Source organism: Tenebrio molitor, chromosome 9 (genome assembly GCF_963966145.1).
Source record: "Tenebrio molitor chromosome 9, icTenMoli1.1, whole genome shotgun sequence".
Lineage (NCBI taxonomy): Eukaryota > Metazoa > Arthropoda > Insecta > Coleoptera > Tenebrionidae > Tenebrio > Tenebrio molitor.
In genome coordinates, this window is record NC_091054.1 from 3,226,570 (window position 1) to 3,246,659 (window position 20,090).

Below are 20,090 nucleotides of genomic sequence, written 5' to 3' on the forward strand. Positions count from 1 at the left end.
GTTAAAACCCTCCCGCTTCGCGGTCGTGTTTCAATCTCCAAACCTCGCGCTGTAAAATGTAGCCTACCGCATTTGTAATGTAAATAACTATTTCTACAACAAGACTAATCCAGATGAACTTCATCTTCGAAATTATATTATTAAGTCGGATATTCTCTGATTGACAGATGAGATCCATTTATTTGATTGCCAGTCATTTATTAAATGTCAGAATGTGTTCAAGAGGAATAGCAACCTGGGCTGTACGATTTAACTGATTTATCTAACTATCGGGTGTTCATTTAAATTTCTACTCAAAATTACCTTTAAAGAGTCGATTGTGACCGCGCCATTGCACAATAAAAAGACAAACAAGGCAAAAAGTGAGGTTAGATTTAAAGAGCTGATCCGTGATCCGTGGTGCGTTCACAATCGCCTCTTCAACGCCAACTTTAACGGGAAATTTAAATGAACACCCGATACAATTATGTGTACCAATTTTGGTTAATTTTTTAAATTATAAATTATTATTTAATGGAAGTAAATCTTACTTGAACTAATAATAATGTTTGAACCGGATTTGATCAAGGATATTTGTATTGTCTTGATATTATCTTTATTAAAATTTTTTTAGGAAGTGCCAATCCAATAACGTGGGTGTTGTTGTTTTTATGATCTCCTTCTTATCCATTTTATTTTAAAATTTCTGTTACATCCACTGTGTAAACATTTTATATTTAATAAATTCGTACGTTGGTTTATTTCGTTAAGCTCCTGTTGCCAATCACAAACGCGAAGTGATTTGCTTGTTGTTTCACTGCTCAAACCAATAAGACACTGAGATAGATTTTATTTTATTTTATTAGTCCTGTTGGTTGTTTTTTGCATTTTCTTTTTATTTCTTAACCTTTGTAGCGTATTTGAAATATTACTTAAAGCATCTTGGGGGAATTACACACGCAATCCTGTCTTAATTTTATAATGGCCTATTGAATTCCCAGATTTGATACACATTGAAAATTAATGGAAAATCTACATAATAAATTCTAAACGTGACTTAATGGATGAAATCTAAAACAATTTCTAATTTACCTTTATTTCCACATTAATGATTAAATGGATTTCAGTCAAACATGTTTATTTGGGACTACATTAACTAAAAAGGCCAATGACAGATGGACACAACGTTTAAGCGTAGCTAGGAGTTTCGTAATGCATTTTTAAGTAGGTACATTATTCTCAATATCTAATTTGTTAATGGTTATAAATGCATGGTTTACAGTCTGTCACTTATACTAATTAGTATTTAATAGGTATGTTGACATCATATCGTTTGAACCCTATTTGGTTCCACCTTGTTCTAATTTTGCTTTGTTCTTCATTTTAAGTATTAATTTTTGGGAAATACCAACAAAAGTACCAAGTTTACAAAAAAAAAACCTTGAATTTGTTTTGCAGTGGAGAGAAAAAAATTGCTTTTGACCAAGGAATGTTATTAAACCTATACAAGATATCGGGTGTTCATTAAATTTATCCTCAAAGTTGATTGTGAACGCATCACACGTCCGTCTGCAGAGTAAATCGCAAATCTAGATAGTTATTCGACATGAAGCAACTTGCCTTGAACTGGGCCATTTAGATAAAAAATTAATTCTCACTATACAGGGTGTTATTGAAATACGCGGAAAAATTTTAACCACGAGCTACATGTAGAACTCGGAAAAAATATTAAAAAAATAAAATGACATTTATTTTTTGAGCTACAATTTTTTTAATTGCTTTTAGTCTTCTACGTGATCCCACAACCTCGTAGGTAAAATTTCGGCACATTGTAAAAATACACCCTGTATATCATATTTTATACGCTTATTTGCATAGGATTCCGCTACGACATGCCCGATTATTTGCAACGCCTGCTCTGACTTGTTTTCTTTTTGGTGACACAATTTGACACAATTTTCGTTAAGAACGCCTCGGTATAAAACAATTCCTTGTGATTGCCACAATTTTGCGTCGACACCAGCCCCTGAAGAAACCGTCGAAACGGCCCACCCGGCGCGCCCTAATGTTTATCTTTTTTCCGATCGGGTTTCGATGGGGTTTATAGTTATTTCGGTCCACATCAACCCGACTGGCAAAATTTACAACTAGCGATCGTGCTTTTTCCGTTCTGTTGGTGAAGTGAAACGCAGCATAAAAACAACGCCATGTTATAAATCAGGTTGCAATAATTCCGCTCGTTAGGATCGTCGGGATCAGGTCTCGCCAAACTAAAAACACGAGTTGAAATATTTTGATTTTGGCAATTTGTTGCCGAATAATTGTAATAATTAGCGCCGTAATTTATCAGCGGAAAAACCGCAGGTTTGTCGATTTTAACGAGGTGATTTATCGGACGGCTCCGTGGGGTGCAGAGAGGGTGATTCATTCAGTAATAGAACACCGACGCTCTATATTGATTACTGGGGCGCAAACTGCAACCGTGCATTTTACCACGGCGTCCAAAAAATACACAAGGACAGAGTCATCTTCATCAAATGCCAAAATAATTACAGTTACAACGTTTTTTGGCGGCGGCCATTAGGAAGCAGCCTTGTCCGAGTATAATGATGGTAAAACTCACACCGAAGAGGATTTACCAGGACTAACAAATGAATAAATTTAAATAACAAACACGACAATCCGACGATTTGCCAAAACGCAAACAAGTCAACAGTTGCGGCAGAGTCAATTAGGGATTTCCATTAGTCCCCGGTGATTATTTTGAAACACATACCACATAATAGGTTATTTAAGGTAGTAAATATGTTGCGGTTTGCCACAGTTAAAATTCACCACGGAAAAATTTAAAAGCGCTGTCAGTTTTTTTGGCTGGACGCAGGAAAATTTATATTTGCATCATTTAAAAAATATTGTGTAACGAAATATCCAATTATACCATACTTTTTCTATGTTACCGCAACAAAACAACAACAGCGCTTTGTGCCAACGAAATTGGGTCTACAATGTTGACTATGTACGAGGAACAAACCAAAAATCGAAGGAAAGCTCGTGGCGTTAAATGATATCAGTGTATGTATTTAACATTCCAGGTAGGCCTCAGTACTTCTGGGTGGATCATGACTCATTTCGAACTCTTCTGGACCAAATTATTCTTCACACAATGATCTTGAAAGATAAAAAGAAATCATGAATGACACTTTGTTACTGTTCTTTGTTAATACTTGTTTTAAAATATAATCAGATATCATAAGATGTTACAACAGGTTTTATTAAAATTCGTTTTTTTCTTCAGTGTTTCTTACGAATTTTTAACCTTCCAAATCAACAAAGTGTTAAAAACTTGTCTTTGCGTGATAAGGAAGCATTACATTTTATTATTTCTATTTACATTAATGAGTAAAGGAATTTATAATTTAACAAGATTTTCCCGTTATAAATGAAGAATGTCGAAAAATTTAGCTAACCTTAATTTGATTATGAAGTTGACCATGATGGTAGGTATGTTATTATAAAAAATGAAATGTTGTTTCCATTACGAGTACAGAAACTTAAAAGCATAATTTCAGGACATTCAGAAAAAAAATTAACAATTGTTTTTTGAAATAAAATGAGATAAACCTCATTTTCCAATTGCATGCAAGTTTTTAGTAATTACCTGATTTTATTTTATTGATATTTTATACATTCCTAGGTGTGTTTATCTATTATCAGTACATAATGTCGAACATTATGACATTCATTTGAGTGGCGTAATGAGATACTTTACCGCACTAGTGTGATAAAGTATCATGCAAGATTTTTGTATTTTTGTGGTGATTTGGCTGATGTCAAAGATGCAATAGCTGTCATTTGTTGCAACCTCGATCTTTTAGCAAATACTTTCTTTATCTGTTATCAGTTTATCACATTATTTAAAACCCTCAACTTCAAGATGAACATCTTTAGTAGGTTATTTCGAAAGAAATTTTTTGTAAGAACTTGTGACGTTATTTTCACTAGATCTCTTCAGATCCGAGTGACTGTCTACTATTTTTGGAACATCTATAGATACTTTGGAATTCAACCCCTTTTTTATTAGGTCAGGACCCGATTTCAAGTCATGGTCGCAAATAGGTGGTGCAGCGCAAATCTGTAGCTATCTTTGTCCTACACATTAATTACCAATATGCGTCATCTTTTTCAAACTTGCAATTTTGCGCCGTTACCATGACAATACAAGTTGCGACCGTCGCAGGTCAGTTTGAAATCGGCCTCTCAGTCCTGTTCATTACTTTTCTTTCTGCTCTCCAGCATCAAAAGCCAGTTCTGCAACTATGGAAGAACACAAGTTCGTCATAAATAAAAAATGTTGGTTTCCCATTCATTGTCTCGGTTAGAACTCCCATCGATTGCATCTTTCATCAGCGATGCACTTCCAGCAACTCCACCACCTCATCAATCAACTTCTTTGTGGTGAATTCGTAAATACAGAAATTGAAAAGCAACACACACGCGTCTGGAATACAGAGTATAAGAAACGCCATTCCGAATAGATGATATCGTCGGCTTTATTCCCCCCGTCAGAACGATAGCATTCATGGTAATTTTGATAAATGCGTTCATTTCGGACGAATTTTATTGGATAAAGAGGGGAGAGATTTACGAATTTATACATTCCAACAATTCTAAAAGATACACGTTCGCCGATACCGTCGCTACATTCATCACTTTTTATTCGATATGAATAATTCCGAATTGGGGTAATTACGCAGGGGTGGCGCCCAAAAGCGACAATAGAAATTTTAACAACGAGTCACGTGGCCAAATATATTTCCGGCGGTGCGAATCGATCATTGTCGTTTTTTGGCGGAGGGTTTGTTTGAGGAGGCAGTGTTTACAGAAGTGTCGGGGTAAGACCAGCCTGGGGGAGAACGCGATTTCGGCAAGACAATGGACGCGTTGTTGCTACAATGGCCATGTTGATTGTGTTAAAATTGTCGGGTTTTGACCCCAACGAAAATCTCCTTTCAGCCTTTTAGGCCGACACGAATTAGACGGGACCATCTGCAGAGTAATGGCGCTATTGAGAGGTCCGATTGTTTGCGACCCCCCAAAAATTAGTCGCCCAAATAATTTAATGCCAACTAAAACGTAGGGGAGTCAGGTTTAATGAGGCAGATATTCTAATTGAGGCCCTTGCGTGTGAAAAAGTGAAATCTAGATAGTTATTCGACATGAAGCAACTTGCCTTGAATTGGGCCATTTAGATAAAAGGTAATTCACACTATACAGGGTGTTATTGAAATGCGCGGACAAATTTTAACCACGAGCTACCGGCTTCAAATGATATTTATTTTTTGAGCTACAATTTTTTTTAATTGCTTTTAGTCTTCTACGTTGTCCCACAACCCCGTGGGTAAAATTTCAGCACATTTTAAAAATACACCCTGTATATTATATTTTATAAAATGTACCCCAATGCGAAGTAACCTCTAAGAAATATGCTATAAAACAAGGAAATCGCATTGGTGAACGTTTTATAAAATATGATATACAGGGTGTATTTTTAAAATGTCCCGAAATTTTACCTACGAGGTCGTGGGAAACGTAGAAGACTAAAATCAATTTAAAAAATTTTTAGCTCAAAAAATCAAAAAGACATCAACTTTTTTCTCACGACAAAAATGTTATATCTCTTGTACTTCAGATCTTGTTATATCCTAGATTTACGTTATCCTGTTGATACAAGAAAGTTTACACTTTTCTCAGGATGTGAGCTCCAAGCTCGTTATCCTGGCAAATTCGTTCGGCAAAGTTTATTCAGATGTAGTTCTTGCAACAATTTTAATAACTCTAATTATAAAGTTATGTCTGGCAATGTTTGTTCTTAGTAAAAGAAAGCGCAATTAGTGTTGCAAATTATTCACCTAGACGCGTGTTATTGTTAAAACTAGTGAAATTAATTTAAGTTTGATATAACAATTACTACATTAACAATCTAAATGTTTTGACCAACTTTCAAACTAGTTAAATTAATTTTAAATCAAGGCGCTTTAATTAAACTTTAATATTAAATGAACGAATCTTGGATTAAAACTTGGGAGCCAGTCTAAATACGTATTGTTGTTCTATTATGGAAGTGATTTTCAATAAGAAATATTTATTAGACGAACCAATTAATAGGATATTATTCAATGAGCGGATAATGAGGTGAGGATGATTTTGTGTCACGAGCCGCAGGCGAGTGGCATGATTTATCCGAGCGAGTAGTACCCAATAGAATACTATACTTTTTCTACGACTATGAAGAGAAATTGATAAACAAGTTTCATTACGAGACATTGGATTTGATAAACTAGTTGCCATGATATTTGCAGTATTCAACGGGCCGTGGGTAATGAATCCTGTTATCCAATCGAAGACGCTTTAGTTACAGTATTGTCCAATAGGAGTAGAAAAAATTTGAGCAGTCGATGTTAAAATTTTGTATGACACACGTGGGATAGGGTATTATTATAGCACTTGTGTGATTACTACAAGTACTTTGCAACTTTCACACTCGTACTATAATAACGCCTTTATCTCATTAGTAATATAAATAACTTTGACCGATCATAGCCAGTACCACGTAATTAAATCATTAATTTGCAATGAAGCCAACCGCGACAAAATTAATTAACGATATTATGATTGCGTTAAAACCGCAACGGTCAATAACAGCATCGAGTTTATGATGCGCTTTGGGTAAATCGCAGGAATTAATCGTAATTACGTCGAAAATCTCTTTGTTTGTTTTGCTCTTGATCGGTCATCCTCGGAGCGCTTATCGCGAGCGCGCTTTCGACGAGAAAGCTTTCGTGCTTTAACTGCCGCAAGGGTGATTATCGTAAGTAGGTTGACAAGTGCGGCTCTCTCTCTCCGAACGAAACAAAAACACGAAACGATTTGCATCAGTCTGGAACGTCCCGGAAAAAAATATCCCTCCCGGATTTCTCGGCGTTCTTGAACCAACCCCCCGTCCGTATTGTCCCCCAAATTAATCGGAATTTTGCGGCTGGTATTCAAACAGCCATCTGTTGATGTTCCCGCTAATATAAACACAAACTAATTCGGCGAGGAACAAACGCCGTCGACGACCGTCTATTGCATTAATAACGTCTCTGCGAATTTGATTGTGACATCCGTCTGCGCCGCCCCCAACAAAAATAAACCCCGATTTCCGCCCCGTCGTAAATGCTTCCATAATCACACATAGCGGTGCCGTCACGTGACACGGCATATAAGTCCACGGATTGTTGAACAGATCCAGCCGTAACAGTTGTCTTCATTCGAGCGTGTCCTGTTTAGAAATGCGCATCTAAGGGGCAGGATACCTCATTTCCACGATGAGAAAGCTTAATTGCGCCGTTTTTCTGCGTTGCATTAGCATAAGTTGCTACTTGTTGGTGCAAATATTTAAAATGTTGTTTTGAAATTGATGCAATACAAAAAGGAGAACTTTCGAAATGGTGGATGCGCCGGGAAAATAATCTAAAATAATTTCTTTGTTGTTAGAGAATTGAAAATGCAACCCACAATACATTTCCAAAGAAAAGCTGGATCAAAATATGCGGGATATTGAAATAAAAAATCCAGCTGTGCTTTGGAAATATATTGTGGGTTGCATTTTCAATTCCGTCGAGCTCATTATCACTTGTGAGACTCAAATGTCGTCAGAAATGGACCAAATTAAGATGATAGGTTCTATTGATTTATATTATTGCTGTGATATTCTCTTGCAATCATATTTCGACCAATTGAAATCGTTGAAAAGGGATCATGTAACACATGAATTATACAGGGTGTTATTGAAAGTTGTACAGATATTTTAACCATGAGCTACTGGCTTCATGTAGAACTCGGAAAAAATATTTAAAAAATTCTGTCAAAAAATAAAATGACATTTTTTTTGAGCTACAATTTTTTTAAATTGGTCTTAGTTTTCTACGTTGTCCTACAACCTCGTAGGTAAAATTTCGGCACATTTTAAATATACACCCTGTAAAATATGATATACAGGGTGTATTTTTAAAATGTGCGGAAATTTTACCTACGAGGTTGTTTGACAACGTAGAAGACTAAAAGCAATTAAAAAAAATTGTAGCTCAAGAAATAAATGTCATTTTATTTTTTGACATAGAATTTTTTAGATGAAGCCATTAGCTCATGGTTAAAATATCTGTACTTTCAATAACACCCTGTATTTTCTTGAATTTATCTTCATATAAATTGAAGAAAAAAAAGAAAAAACCTGACAATTATTTGAAAATCTCTTTATTGTTGTCACATTTCAATAGACGAAATGTCGCCTTTTTGATGGAAGGATGATTCAATTTGCGGGGAAATATCTGCAAGAGAAAAACATCCAACACTTGTTGATGCGACGTTGCCAGCAAACAGCGCTGGCAAGCGATTAGCCAGGATTTTATTGAAAGAAGCGTCACCCAAAATGGTGGATGCGCCGGGCAAACAGAAGAATCATCCGCTTCGGCAGTTATTACCATCGGATGCAGTTTTAATGGCACTCTATTCGCCATTCAGGCACACCTGGCGTGCCATTGATGCAAATAACTAACGCATCTGAAATTATCCTGGATTGGAATGAACGCCAAAAAGTAGTGTCGAACATATTGAAAATATAATTGGAAGTCGGCAATATTTTATGTAAATTCAGCGTGTGTTGCTAATTGAACCGTTTCAACAAACAGAATGAACGGGCTTTGTGTTTTTCACTCGTTCCCTACGGCCCCGCCAAGTTTTGATTTGTAAATAAAACGCGCCGCCCTCGGGCTCGAGGATATACAATAGATGTATGGATTGTCGGGGCCGCTTCTGTTTGCTGATAGTTACGTGCTTCGGACGCTTCCGGGTATGAACGAAAACCGACAATGGAGTAACTAACTTCTGCCAGCACCTGCGGGAGTTGGGGGCCTCGGGGGCGGAAAATGGGGACCAGTCCTGGATTCAATGATTAGCGATTAAGTATTACACAATGCAAGAAACAACAACCGACAGATGTTAATTTAGGCGAACATTCTAACAACAGGTTTAGAGAATCGAGAAGAGGTCTATTTTAGGAAGTGTTGTGGAAGGTTCAATTTCTGCTGTTTCATTCCAAATCCGCTCCATAACAAAAACACAAATACTAAATAGCGAGTTAATTTACAATGCCAATTACTCCGCAAGAGAAATTTGTGATGTTAACAGTACAGAGTACAGTTAGCTAAAAAGTAATTGTCCAAAACACCTTCGCTTGTGATTTTTGTAGAGCTAAATTTCATTACTAGTGAATGCGACGTTAAAAACGATTAAAAAGGATCCTAAAAAAAGCTTGGGTACTTTATAACTGATTCTTAAACTAGTTATTTGTATATCAAGTCCAAAAAGAGCATCTTTTTCGTCCGAGTTTGAGTTTTCTGGCCGAGGCGCAGCCGAGGCTTCACAACAGGCGATTTTTCAAGCGACCTCATGAGCTACAAAGCAAAAGACATCATTGGAATAATTATAAATTAATTTTGTATCTAGCTTTCTCAATTAGACACATCGATTAATACATATTAACAATTTTCCTTTTTATCAGCTTGCCAACAAAACTAGAAATTTACGGCAATACAATTACCTATTTAGATAATTTATGGTAACAGGACAATTATCGGTTTTGTCGGTTTCGTTGTTAACTTACCGAACAGATCAACAGATGGCGCCACGGTTAGCGTCCGAAAAAGTGCGTCCTAAAAAAGTTACTTTTCGTCCGCTTGCGAATACGTAATATTACCGTTGTTAAAAAATCTATTTTTAAGCTGATCAATACTCGCATGCTCCTGGAATTCAAACTTCCATGCATGTTTTTTCAGGTTCAATTGGTTAACAATCTCATTAAAATGTTAATTAAATGTACTCCATTTTGTTTACGTTTAATGCTAAATTGGTGTATCCATTTTAGCGACAAACTAGATAGTTTCATTACCATTTTTCCAATTTGTAAATTTAATTGGTTGAAGGAACAATTGGATTGTTATAGAGGAGAGAATGTCCAAACATGTGACAGTAAGTGTTGATGGAAAATTGTCAATAGCTGGTAAATATTTGAAATGTACCGTCAATACCTTTCAGAGAACATCAACGTTCTCGCAGTAATTTTTTCCGGATTGTTGGAATTATTAGTGGCAAAAAATATCTGACTTGTAGAATATTCTTTCCAGGAGCTTGTTTGGTTACTGAACTCAGATTTCATTGAAAATTTATGAAAAAATAAACCGACAAGGAAGGAGCTCGCATTACGCGTCCAAACTAGGTAGAAAACTCTTGTCGGAGTGAATTATGTTTACAGTTAGTGGAAAGTATAAGACTCCACTTTGAAAACATTTTTTCCGGTATACCAGATATTAGCAGACTTACTTTCCTGGAATAATCGTATATTTTTTTAAAGGACCAAAATTACGTTGCATTCACAAAGTTACAACAATACGACTCCTGCATAAAAAATTAGACAATCAAGTTTAAATTCGCTTTAGTTCTTTTTTCCTTGTATAAAAATAATATAAACAAAGGCTGAAAGTGAGCGCTCGACCGTTTTATTGATGATAGGTTCATAAATTTCTTAAAAAAATATGCCAAGACAGGCAGAAACACAAAGAACAATGCAAAATAACAACAAACATCCACCAGGGGCTGGTATCGACAGCGAAATATACGAAACCAGATATTTGAAATACATAGACTTTTTAGAAAAATATGTTAGCACCAGAAAGTACTAAATCATTCGTTTAAAACTGTTACAGTCAAAGAAAATTATCAGTTTTAATATTTCTTGTGCATGAATTATGAATTATTTCCGAAAATTTTACCAAACTCACGAATGCTTTACATTTATCATCCTACAAATGAAAGTATGGCCAAAATGAGGTTATGTAAACACCGTCACGTTGTTGTGGCATAATGGGAGGCCATGATTTTTTAACGTTGGGCACACTGTTTAATTTCCGTCACTAAATTGCCTGACATGCGGACCTATCAAAATTCACTTTGCTCACTAGTGAGAAAATATTTTTTCCTCACTAGTGATTCAATTGCCATTTTTGCTCACTATTTTCAGTGAGCAAAGACCACTAAAATTCAATGATCATGGAGAAAGTATTTTTCCAAATTGTTTAAAGAATAGAATTAATTAAAAATTGGCTTCTTAAGAATTAAAGAAGACAGATATAATGAGGAAAATGGAGAACAATCTGTTGGCAGGCTTGACTTAAGCTTACACTTTTGTTGTGATTATCTTATCATGTTCGGTGATCCCAGTATAAATTAATTTAGCCGAAAAATTCATTTGTCACGCCTTATGGCCATCAGTTATATCTGAGTCGCCATAAAAAGAAAGATCCTTTTAAAAAATATTTTTTGCCCAGCCCCTGTCGAGCTTTTTACGAAACCTCATATATCTAACTGGCCCTGTGTGAGCTTCGCGTTCTGCTCCCCATAAATTCCCAAATTAATTTATTCCCCTAATTCCAAAAATAATTAGGCCAAAATTCCAACATCACCCCGTTAACCCCACCTTAATTACCACCAACTAATTCCAAGAAAACACACAACACGCTTTTGCTCAGCACCGGTCATCTTCATGAACCGCAACCGGCTGAATCGGCCGAAGTCTAATCCTCTTAAATTCCTGTTCCAGTCCTGAAAAGCTGTTCCTAAATAACGTTTGTAAATTAATACTCCAAGGCCGAGTCTTCCCATGAGTCCTTCACACTTTCCGCCGCACTAAATCAGCATCTGCTCCACCTTCGAGCGGCGGGATTTTTTCGGCTGGTTCTTGCAGTCTCGGGTGGATACTTGGTGCTGAAATATATATTACGGTTGACCGTTCGTTTCCACCACTAAATCGTCGAAATCCAGATCGAATCGGAGCGGATTGAATGTTTTCGAGACGGTTGTGTTTATCTTCGTGACCGGAAGGTGGTATGGGACGCATACGAACACGGGCGATTTAAAAATGCTCCGGAAACCCCCGGAGAATGTATCAACAGATGTCCCGCGGAATTGTCCGGGGATTTCCCGGAGCTGGGCTGACAGCCGAGAATGACGAATAGACCGGGTGCGGGTTGGGGTCTTCGGAAAGGCAGGAATGGCGGCGGGTATAAGTGAAATTTAACCAATTGGGGCAGCTATTACAACATTAAAATAAAGACCCTCATGATGTGAATTATGAGGGAGGAATTACGACCGGTGCAGTTTCGGACATTTAAATGTGCTTTTATAACCGTTTAACAGCAGATCCGTATTGTTGAGAAATTCCTGCGACGGTGGAATCTTCCATTCATTCAGCTAGTTGACGTAGAGCAGAAAAGCATTTTTGAGGTTATGTTGTGTAGTAAATTAGATTCGGAGGTGGCTATTGTGGATCTGTCAAAGATGGAACTAACCTCAAATAAACCACCGAAATATATTGTCTACTATATTTTTATTACATTTGTTTACATTCTGTAAGTCGCATTTTAATCATTTCAACGGTATCAACAAATCGAAATAATGGGGGAATTCTATTTGAAAATGTTTCCATTTGTCAGTGAAATAGTAAAGCGTTTTGTCGACATTTGAGGAAATGTGACCAATAACAATGTTTCAAGAGAATCAAAACAAGGAAGCACTTTGGAATTGTTTATACAGTCATCTCTCGTGGTTAGAAAAAAAGATAACCTCAAAATATTTTCAGTTCTTGCGATTTGTTTTTCGATGAAGCTCCTGATAAATCAGTGAAACTACTAAATTGACTGGTGCTTGTCACGAGACCGAGTACTGTGGCCAAGCGCTTAGCGCGACACTTTACATTCGGAAGGTCCGGGGTTCTAACCCCGGTAATGCCTGACCAGGTGTGGGTTTTTTTTCCGAGGTTTCTCCAAACCCTCACATCGTGGTATGTCTCATATCACAGATGGGTCAGTATCAACCATCCCCAGGGCTCTGGAAAGCGTCAGCAGCCCGCCCCCCCTTCGGGGGAATGAGAGATGTATCCTTTCCTTGTCACGAGGTTTCAGGGTGTGATGTTCTTGTTCAATATAGTTGCGATGGCGCTGCCGTCGCAATGTCAGAATTGAATTTAACCTAATTTAGTGTTATTTTGTATTTCTTAGAATGTTGACAGAAAAAAACATTTATGAAACGAAAATGCTTGCAAATATTATTTTACTTGTTAATGTTAATGTATTTAATAATATTTGATACCTTGATTTACAATGTTATTTAGACTAGGATACAGTATTTGACATGTTGAGACATAATTAAACTTTGATCAGGATGTTCAAATATCAGAAATTATACATAATGATATAATAAAAAATTGAACGTCATGCAATCGTAACTCAGCCAATTATAGAATTCTATTTACATATTGTGAATCAACGACAATCTAATTAAATTTAAAATGTTGATATAGTAATGAAATTTCGAATAAAAAATAATATCCAACAACCCAAAAATATAAAAATGTGCATGACAGAGTTTTCTCTTTGTGGGCTTAGATAACTTCACTTTATAAGCTGTACCATATTAAATTTCTCAATTATGTGTGTGTTATTCGTTTCATGTGTCTGAAAAATGGGTGGATTTTACTAAAAACGTATCATTTATGGCTACAATGTTTTATTTTTATTGTTTTTGCAATTGTAATTCTTTTAGCAAAAATGTTTACGAACGCAGTTTTTAGCAAAAATCAAATAAAACAAGCAAAAAATCGAAAATCATTGCAGAAACTGGACATGTACTGATTGTGGCATTTTACTTGTACAGTTTATTTAAAAATTGTAAATCGATTCCTTTTCAATATACTGTATACCGGGTGTCCGCGCAAAACATTCAGAGGCGTTTATTTATAGTGGCATAGTTTATTTATAGTGCTTTCAGAACTATAAAAGGTATTAGAGTTGTTGGATTTTCTCATGGGCTATCAGGCGGAGATATTTCCAAGGTCACAGCCCATGAGAAAATCCAACACCTCTACCCTTAAAGCTTTATGTTACTTTAACTTATTTATTCAAGAACTTGTTCTATATTTTAATTTATTTTTTCAACTCCTTTGTTTAAAACGCCATTTACAGCATATGTTTCCATGACGCTAATTTATAAAATAAACAAGCGTAACATTTTACATTTGTAAGAATAGGTAATTTACCAGATTTATTGCCAAACGCGACGCCACTGGTAAATAGATTTTTCAGTAAAATGTCAAAAAAACGTCAGTTTTAAAGCAACGGTGTTGATGTTAACCTTGAGCAAAGTTTTTCGAAAGGTAGGCAACCAATAAAACGACTATGTATAGCTACGTCTACGATTAAGCTAAGACAGACGTTTTGATAAAACAAAATATGAGGTGGCACTATCTGCATTGTCGTTTCTGGATTACAGTCGTAGCATTTCTCCTAGCGCTACTTCAAATCTAATTTGCCAAGTCTTATTTATCCTATTCAAAAATGCTTTGTGCTACGAATACGTACGGAGCTGCTTTTGATACGCGAAATATTGCAAGAAACATTTTTCCAATGCAGGGCAACAACGTTTGCGACACAAATCATGAATCCAGTGCTTGGCCTGGCTTTTACAATGTTTTTTTTTGTGTTTCAGGAGCGACCAGCTGCCATGTTGCCGACGGTGGTGGTGTTCGCAGCCGCCCTAGGCCTGATCTCCGGTAAGCGCCACCTTATAAATTATTCGAAATCCGGAGGCTCACACTGGGATTTAAATAGTTGACGGACGAGGTGACAAATTCGGGATCCTAGTGGACCGGAAACTTTATTTGTCCCCGGGGCGGATGCAGATTAGTGGTAACATCGGCTTGCTCGTTCTTGTTTGACAATGGAAGTGTGAAAATAACAGGTGGAGAAAGCCACCCCGAAATAGCCTCCGGAGGACGCGCCCTAATATCCTTGTGATTTGATTTCTTATTTACTCAAACAAATTGGAGGAGCTTGTGCAAATTAAGACCCACTTGATCCGGGCTATTTGCACGTGCCTTTTCGGCACAAAAGCTCCAGATCGAAGATAAACATCAACAGAGTTTGAATCTTCAGGTGCACAGTCATTTTTCCAATGCATCTCTCCTGATTAAAGTGAAATATTCAGCGCGCATCCGCTCCGGAACTTGCCTCCATCTCCAGGTGAGATAATTCGGCATAATCCGGGTCCCTTCTGCTCTATAACTCCGGGCGGAGCGAGATCTGTTAAGCACCTCCGGTACGGACTGCATTAATAAAATTTTTACGACGCTATAATCAACTCCGGGGATTGTGCGTGCAGCCGGGAAGCTTTTTAAATAAAATTTGATCTACCGTCGCGGATTTTTTTGTTAACATTTTTGATTAAATCGCGTCGAGTTGGTTGCTTTACTCGAGAGGACCGAACACAAAAGAACCGCTTAAATTAATTCCGCCGTCAATTGGTTGATTGAAAAAAAATTGCGATTGAATTTAATTGGCGCTTTCGTTTAACTAATCGACGAGTTATTGCGCTAGTGACGCCCTAACTGCCTACTTTATACATACAGGTGTTATTGAAAGTTGTACAGATATTTTAACCACGAGCTACTGGCTTCATGTAGAACTCGTAGGTAAAATTTCGGCACATTTTAAAAATACGCCCTGTATATTATATTTTATAAAACGTACACCAATGCGGTTTCCTTGTTTTAAAGCATATTTCCTATAGGTAACTTCGCATTGGCGTTCATTTTATAAAACATGATATACAGGGTGTATTTTTAAAATGTGCCGAAATTTTACCTACGAGGTTGTAGGACAACATAGAAAACTAAAATCAATTTAAAAAAATTGTAGCTCAAAAAATAAATGTCATTTTATTTTTTGACATAGAATTTTTTAGATATTTTTTCCGAGTTGTACATGAAGCCAGTAGCTCGTGGTTAAAATATCTGTGCAACTTTCAATGACACCCTGTATATCAAAGATTAAAATTCAAATGCAGCCAAGATATCCCCGAACTTTTCTAAATTTATTCTTTACTCTAAACAGTTGCGATTTTATCGGGCGCCTGTTCTTTATTTACTGGTTCTCAAAGTTGCGAACTTAAATCTAGATTAAAAGTTACCAGATTTAAACTCTATAACGGATTGCATGTAAATTTCACTGAGCTATATTACAATATTCCATGCTTATAGTTAGATAACTATTTCAAACATAATGTGTATACTGAATACTGCTGTGAATAAACAAATCTCGGATTTATGCAATAATTTCGCTCTGATAATTCCAATAATGTTGTTAATCATTAATAAGTACGTTACACGCTTTATCAATTTATCCCTGTTATTCCAACTATTTTATGCCTGGCATCGTAATAAGATATTTAGCAGAATAATGTTGTCAATAATGATGTAGATAATTAGAATTTTCGCTTCAGGTGGTTAACCCCTAAATAAACTTATTTGGTAATAAAACTTCACATTAAAACTCTGCCACGCAGATTATAGTAGATTATATACAGGGTGTCAGGGTGTATTCCAAGTCGGGTGTCTTGTAGGTAAAAATCTCAGGAATCTCGAAAAAATAAAGTAAAAAATATACGGGGGGTCTTTCCAAAGACATATGAGTCTGAAATATACGTAAATGGGTGACATTCATTTTGAAATATGGTGAGGATGATTATGTAAAATATTAAAATATTAATGAAAAGATATTTCTTGAAAAAATATTGGCAACTTTGATATTTTTTTCAAAGTGATGGCTATTTTTTTTTAACATTTTTACTTGGTCAACAGGATGTTCCCTACGAAGCCCCGAACTCGGAATACTATAATTTTAAGACACCCTGTATCATTAAGAGTAGAAGTGAGTATTTTTGTGGTAAGCCCAGAGATTGAAGACCGAGACGGAGTTGAGGTCGGCAATTGGGCGAAGCACTAAAAGACCTTCTACTCTGAATAATACATACTATTTTATCTTCAAAAAAAAATTCGGACATCACAAAAATATCTTACCCCAATTTTATTAGAATTAAGAATTTGTAATTTTTTATTTTCAATAAATCGAATGAAGTTAATATTATTAATTTTGGAAACTGTGGCAACATTGTTCAATATGAATTTTTATAAAAAGTATTTAACGATAAATTTTCACCAGTGTTTGCCAACTTAAAACAAAAAATCATTTTTTGTTGGTACAAACTTTTCCCGAGCGTACTTTAAATGCCAATGTAAATTTGTTTAATTTTAGTGGAGCGTGTAATTAAATTAAAATTTGCGATTTCGCTCTGAAAATGTCAGTTAATTAAAGAACAATTTTTACAGAAATTTAATTAATTTTATTTTATTTATTTTTATGAAAACGAAAAATAAAATAATGAATGTCGTTTGTACAAATTGCAAATATGCTGGATCTCGTAAAAAACGAAACACCTAGAAGCTGTTAACCGATTTTGTGGAAATTTTCGCGAAAGCTGGATTGTTGTGCGTTACAAATAATAGAAGTTTTATTAAAAAATCAACTGAAGATATTAATTAAATAATGAGTGCCTCCTGAAGACTCATCTATTCTCTTATATTCTTATCCTTTTACCGACAATTATTTATATTTCTTTTTTTCTTCGATTCTGTATTCTTTTACTGTTTTATCAATTTGGTTGTAGGTCGTAAAATTGTAAAATTTTACGACCTACAACCAAATTGAGAAAACAGTATATCTTGTATGCTATCTTTTTATTTCTATTAAAATATTTTTTTTTAGTTTTTATCATTCCATTTACGTTTTCGCTTATCTAAGTCAACGTTCTATTCACTAACGAATTACCCTCCTATGAAAGCTATTCATTAAATATGCTTTTTCGTCATACGCTCTTTGAAAACAATACGCCAGGTATTTACACTCTGTTATAACTTCCCTTGTCAAAGAGCATTTTGTTCTCGAAATAGATCCGGTTTTAATAGACAACCTGGCCTGCTCCAGCCTCATTGAAATTTCCCTCTTGCGATTTATATTCCACAATTGTCATTTCCTTTCACAGTTCTTGTTGTGTCTCGTGTAATTGTTGAATCTGAATGGAAGAAAAAAAAAGCGTACACAGTTTTTTCCCATAAAACAGTTAAAAATTTAATAAGGCGTCCTTCGTTATTTTTGAGGGCAGCCATCAGAGGAGAGTGTCGTTGTGGCAAATAAAGCATCGGGAAAGTTTCGAACTTGAATAAGAGAAACTCGCCGAAACAGCGAAATGATAAATGATTAAAACTTCCTCTCGACAATAATTACTTCACACTATTTGATCAAAACTTCACAGCAATTTGTTTGTATAAGGAAAGTTTCCGGCGAGGCATGCGGGACACATGCAGGAGTGGTGCTTTGGAAAAAAGAAAAAGAAAACAAACGGCCATAACGGTGTCGTCCTTCCGCAGGAATTCAATAACGACGAATAATAGCCATCCCCGGAGCCAATAAATACGTTTCGAATTGTGACGAGGATGGATTTAATCGTTCGAATTTTACCATCCATATAAATAACGACGAAATAATTTATTCCATGCATATTTAAGGGTGGATCGATGCGGGAGCAGCTTTTGACGTTTCCAAACTTCTCCGAATAAATGCGATAAAAGCTCTATACCCATCTAATTAAGCTTGTATGTGTGACACCATCTCCCCCCACCATTCTAATTACCAACACCGCCATCTCGTTGCGATAGAATTAGTTGCGGGCTTATTCTATATAGCGCCGCCTTGATTAATCTTCAAGTTTAAATTAAGGAACCCATTTGTAAAACAATGAATCATTTAGATTAGTGTCTTCGTTTTGGCGAACCTACGCGTGTGTTATGCGGGGGATATTTTTCCCAAATGTAACAGATGGCGCCGTGTTCATGGATAATTAATGCGTACGTGCCCCCCGGCTCTGGATCCCGTTTCACTTTTTCCGTATTCCTGTTTTACATGTGTGATATGAAACCGCAGCTTTTAAGCTCTAATTTGTAACTTATGTTTTTTGCCGGCGCAATTACCCCTCTATCTTTTTGACCTTTTTGCATCAATTCTTCTCGCATTTTATGAATATTTTGTCAGTGACACCTTGATATATTTTTTGCTGTAACAATAATGATTCATAAGAAGGCTCTAAAGACACAAACTGTACAATTCCAACTGTCAAATTATAGAGAAGAGACCAAAGTGAATTGTTTCCTCCCGCGGGAAAAGTTTGAAGCACGAGACGTAAGCAAGCGCAGTAATCACCTAAGGGAGGAACTGACACTTTACTCCAGAGGTATACTTATAATTTTTTCTACCACCTTGTTATACAGGGTGTTATTGAAAGTTGTACAGATATTTTAACCACGAGTTACTGGCTTCATGTAGAACTCGGAAAAAATATTTAAAAAATTCTACGTCCAAAAATAAAATGACATTTATTTTTTGAGCTACAATTTTTTTTAATTGCTTTTAGTCTTCTACGTTGTCAAACAACCTGTAGGTAAAATTTCGGCACATTTCAAAAATACACCCTGTATATCATATTTTATAAAACATACACCAATGCGGTTTCCTTGTTTTAAAGCATATTTCCTATAGGTTACTTCGCATTGGCGTACATTTTATAAAACATGATATACAGGGTGTATTTTTAAAATGTGCCGAAATTTTACCTACAAGGTTGTAGGACAAGGTAGAAAACTAAAAGCAATTTTAAAAAAAATGTAGATATTTTTTCCGAGTTCTACATGATGCCAGTAGTTCGTTGTTAAAATATCTGGCAACTGGGCGAAGCACTAGAAGACCTTCTCTCATCCACTCCAACTATATTCTCTACCCTCTTATCGCATTTTTAGATTCCACCCTTCTCTTCGTTTGAACCACTTTTTGTGTTCATTTTTGTAGTTTTCACATTTTCTTTATTCCACCAGAAACTAACCAAGTTTTGACGATCAGCAGCTGTTCACTTGCATCAATTTGTAACGTTAACAGTTTGAAAATGTTCCAAACAAACTTTAAAAGTAGAACTCGATATCCACATTTGCTTTAATGATATTAACAGAAGCAAACTGAGGTTCCAGAGTCATGTATTAAAAGTTCAGCTATAAATTTTAATATCTGAAACTGCATTAA

The 20,090-nt window shown here is 35.9% G+C and overlaps 1 protein-coding gene across 1 annotated transcript in view; it reads left to right on the forward strand.

Annotated features, from left to right (window-relative positions):
- Positions 1-20,090, forward strand: part of LOC138137971 (Ig-like and fibronectin type-III domain-containing protein 1) — a 95,613-nt gene that overhangs the window by 44,007 nt on the left and 31,516 nt on the right. Inside the window, exon 4 of the mRNA XM_069057598.1 lies at positions 14,617-14,680. Within this exon, the coding sequence (XP_068913699.1) occupies positions 14,632-14,680 (49 nt within the window). The 5' untranslated portion in view covers positions 14,617-14,631. The remainder of the gene's footprint in view (positions 1-14,616; positions 14,681-20,090) is intronic.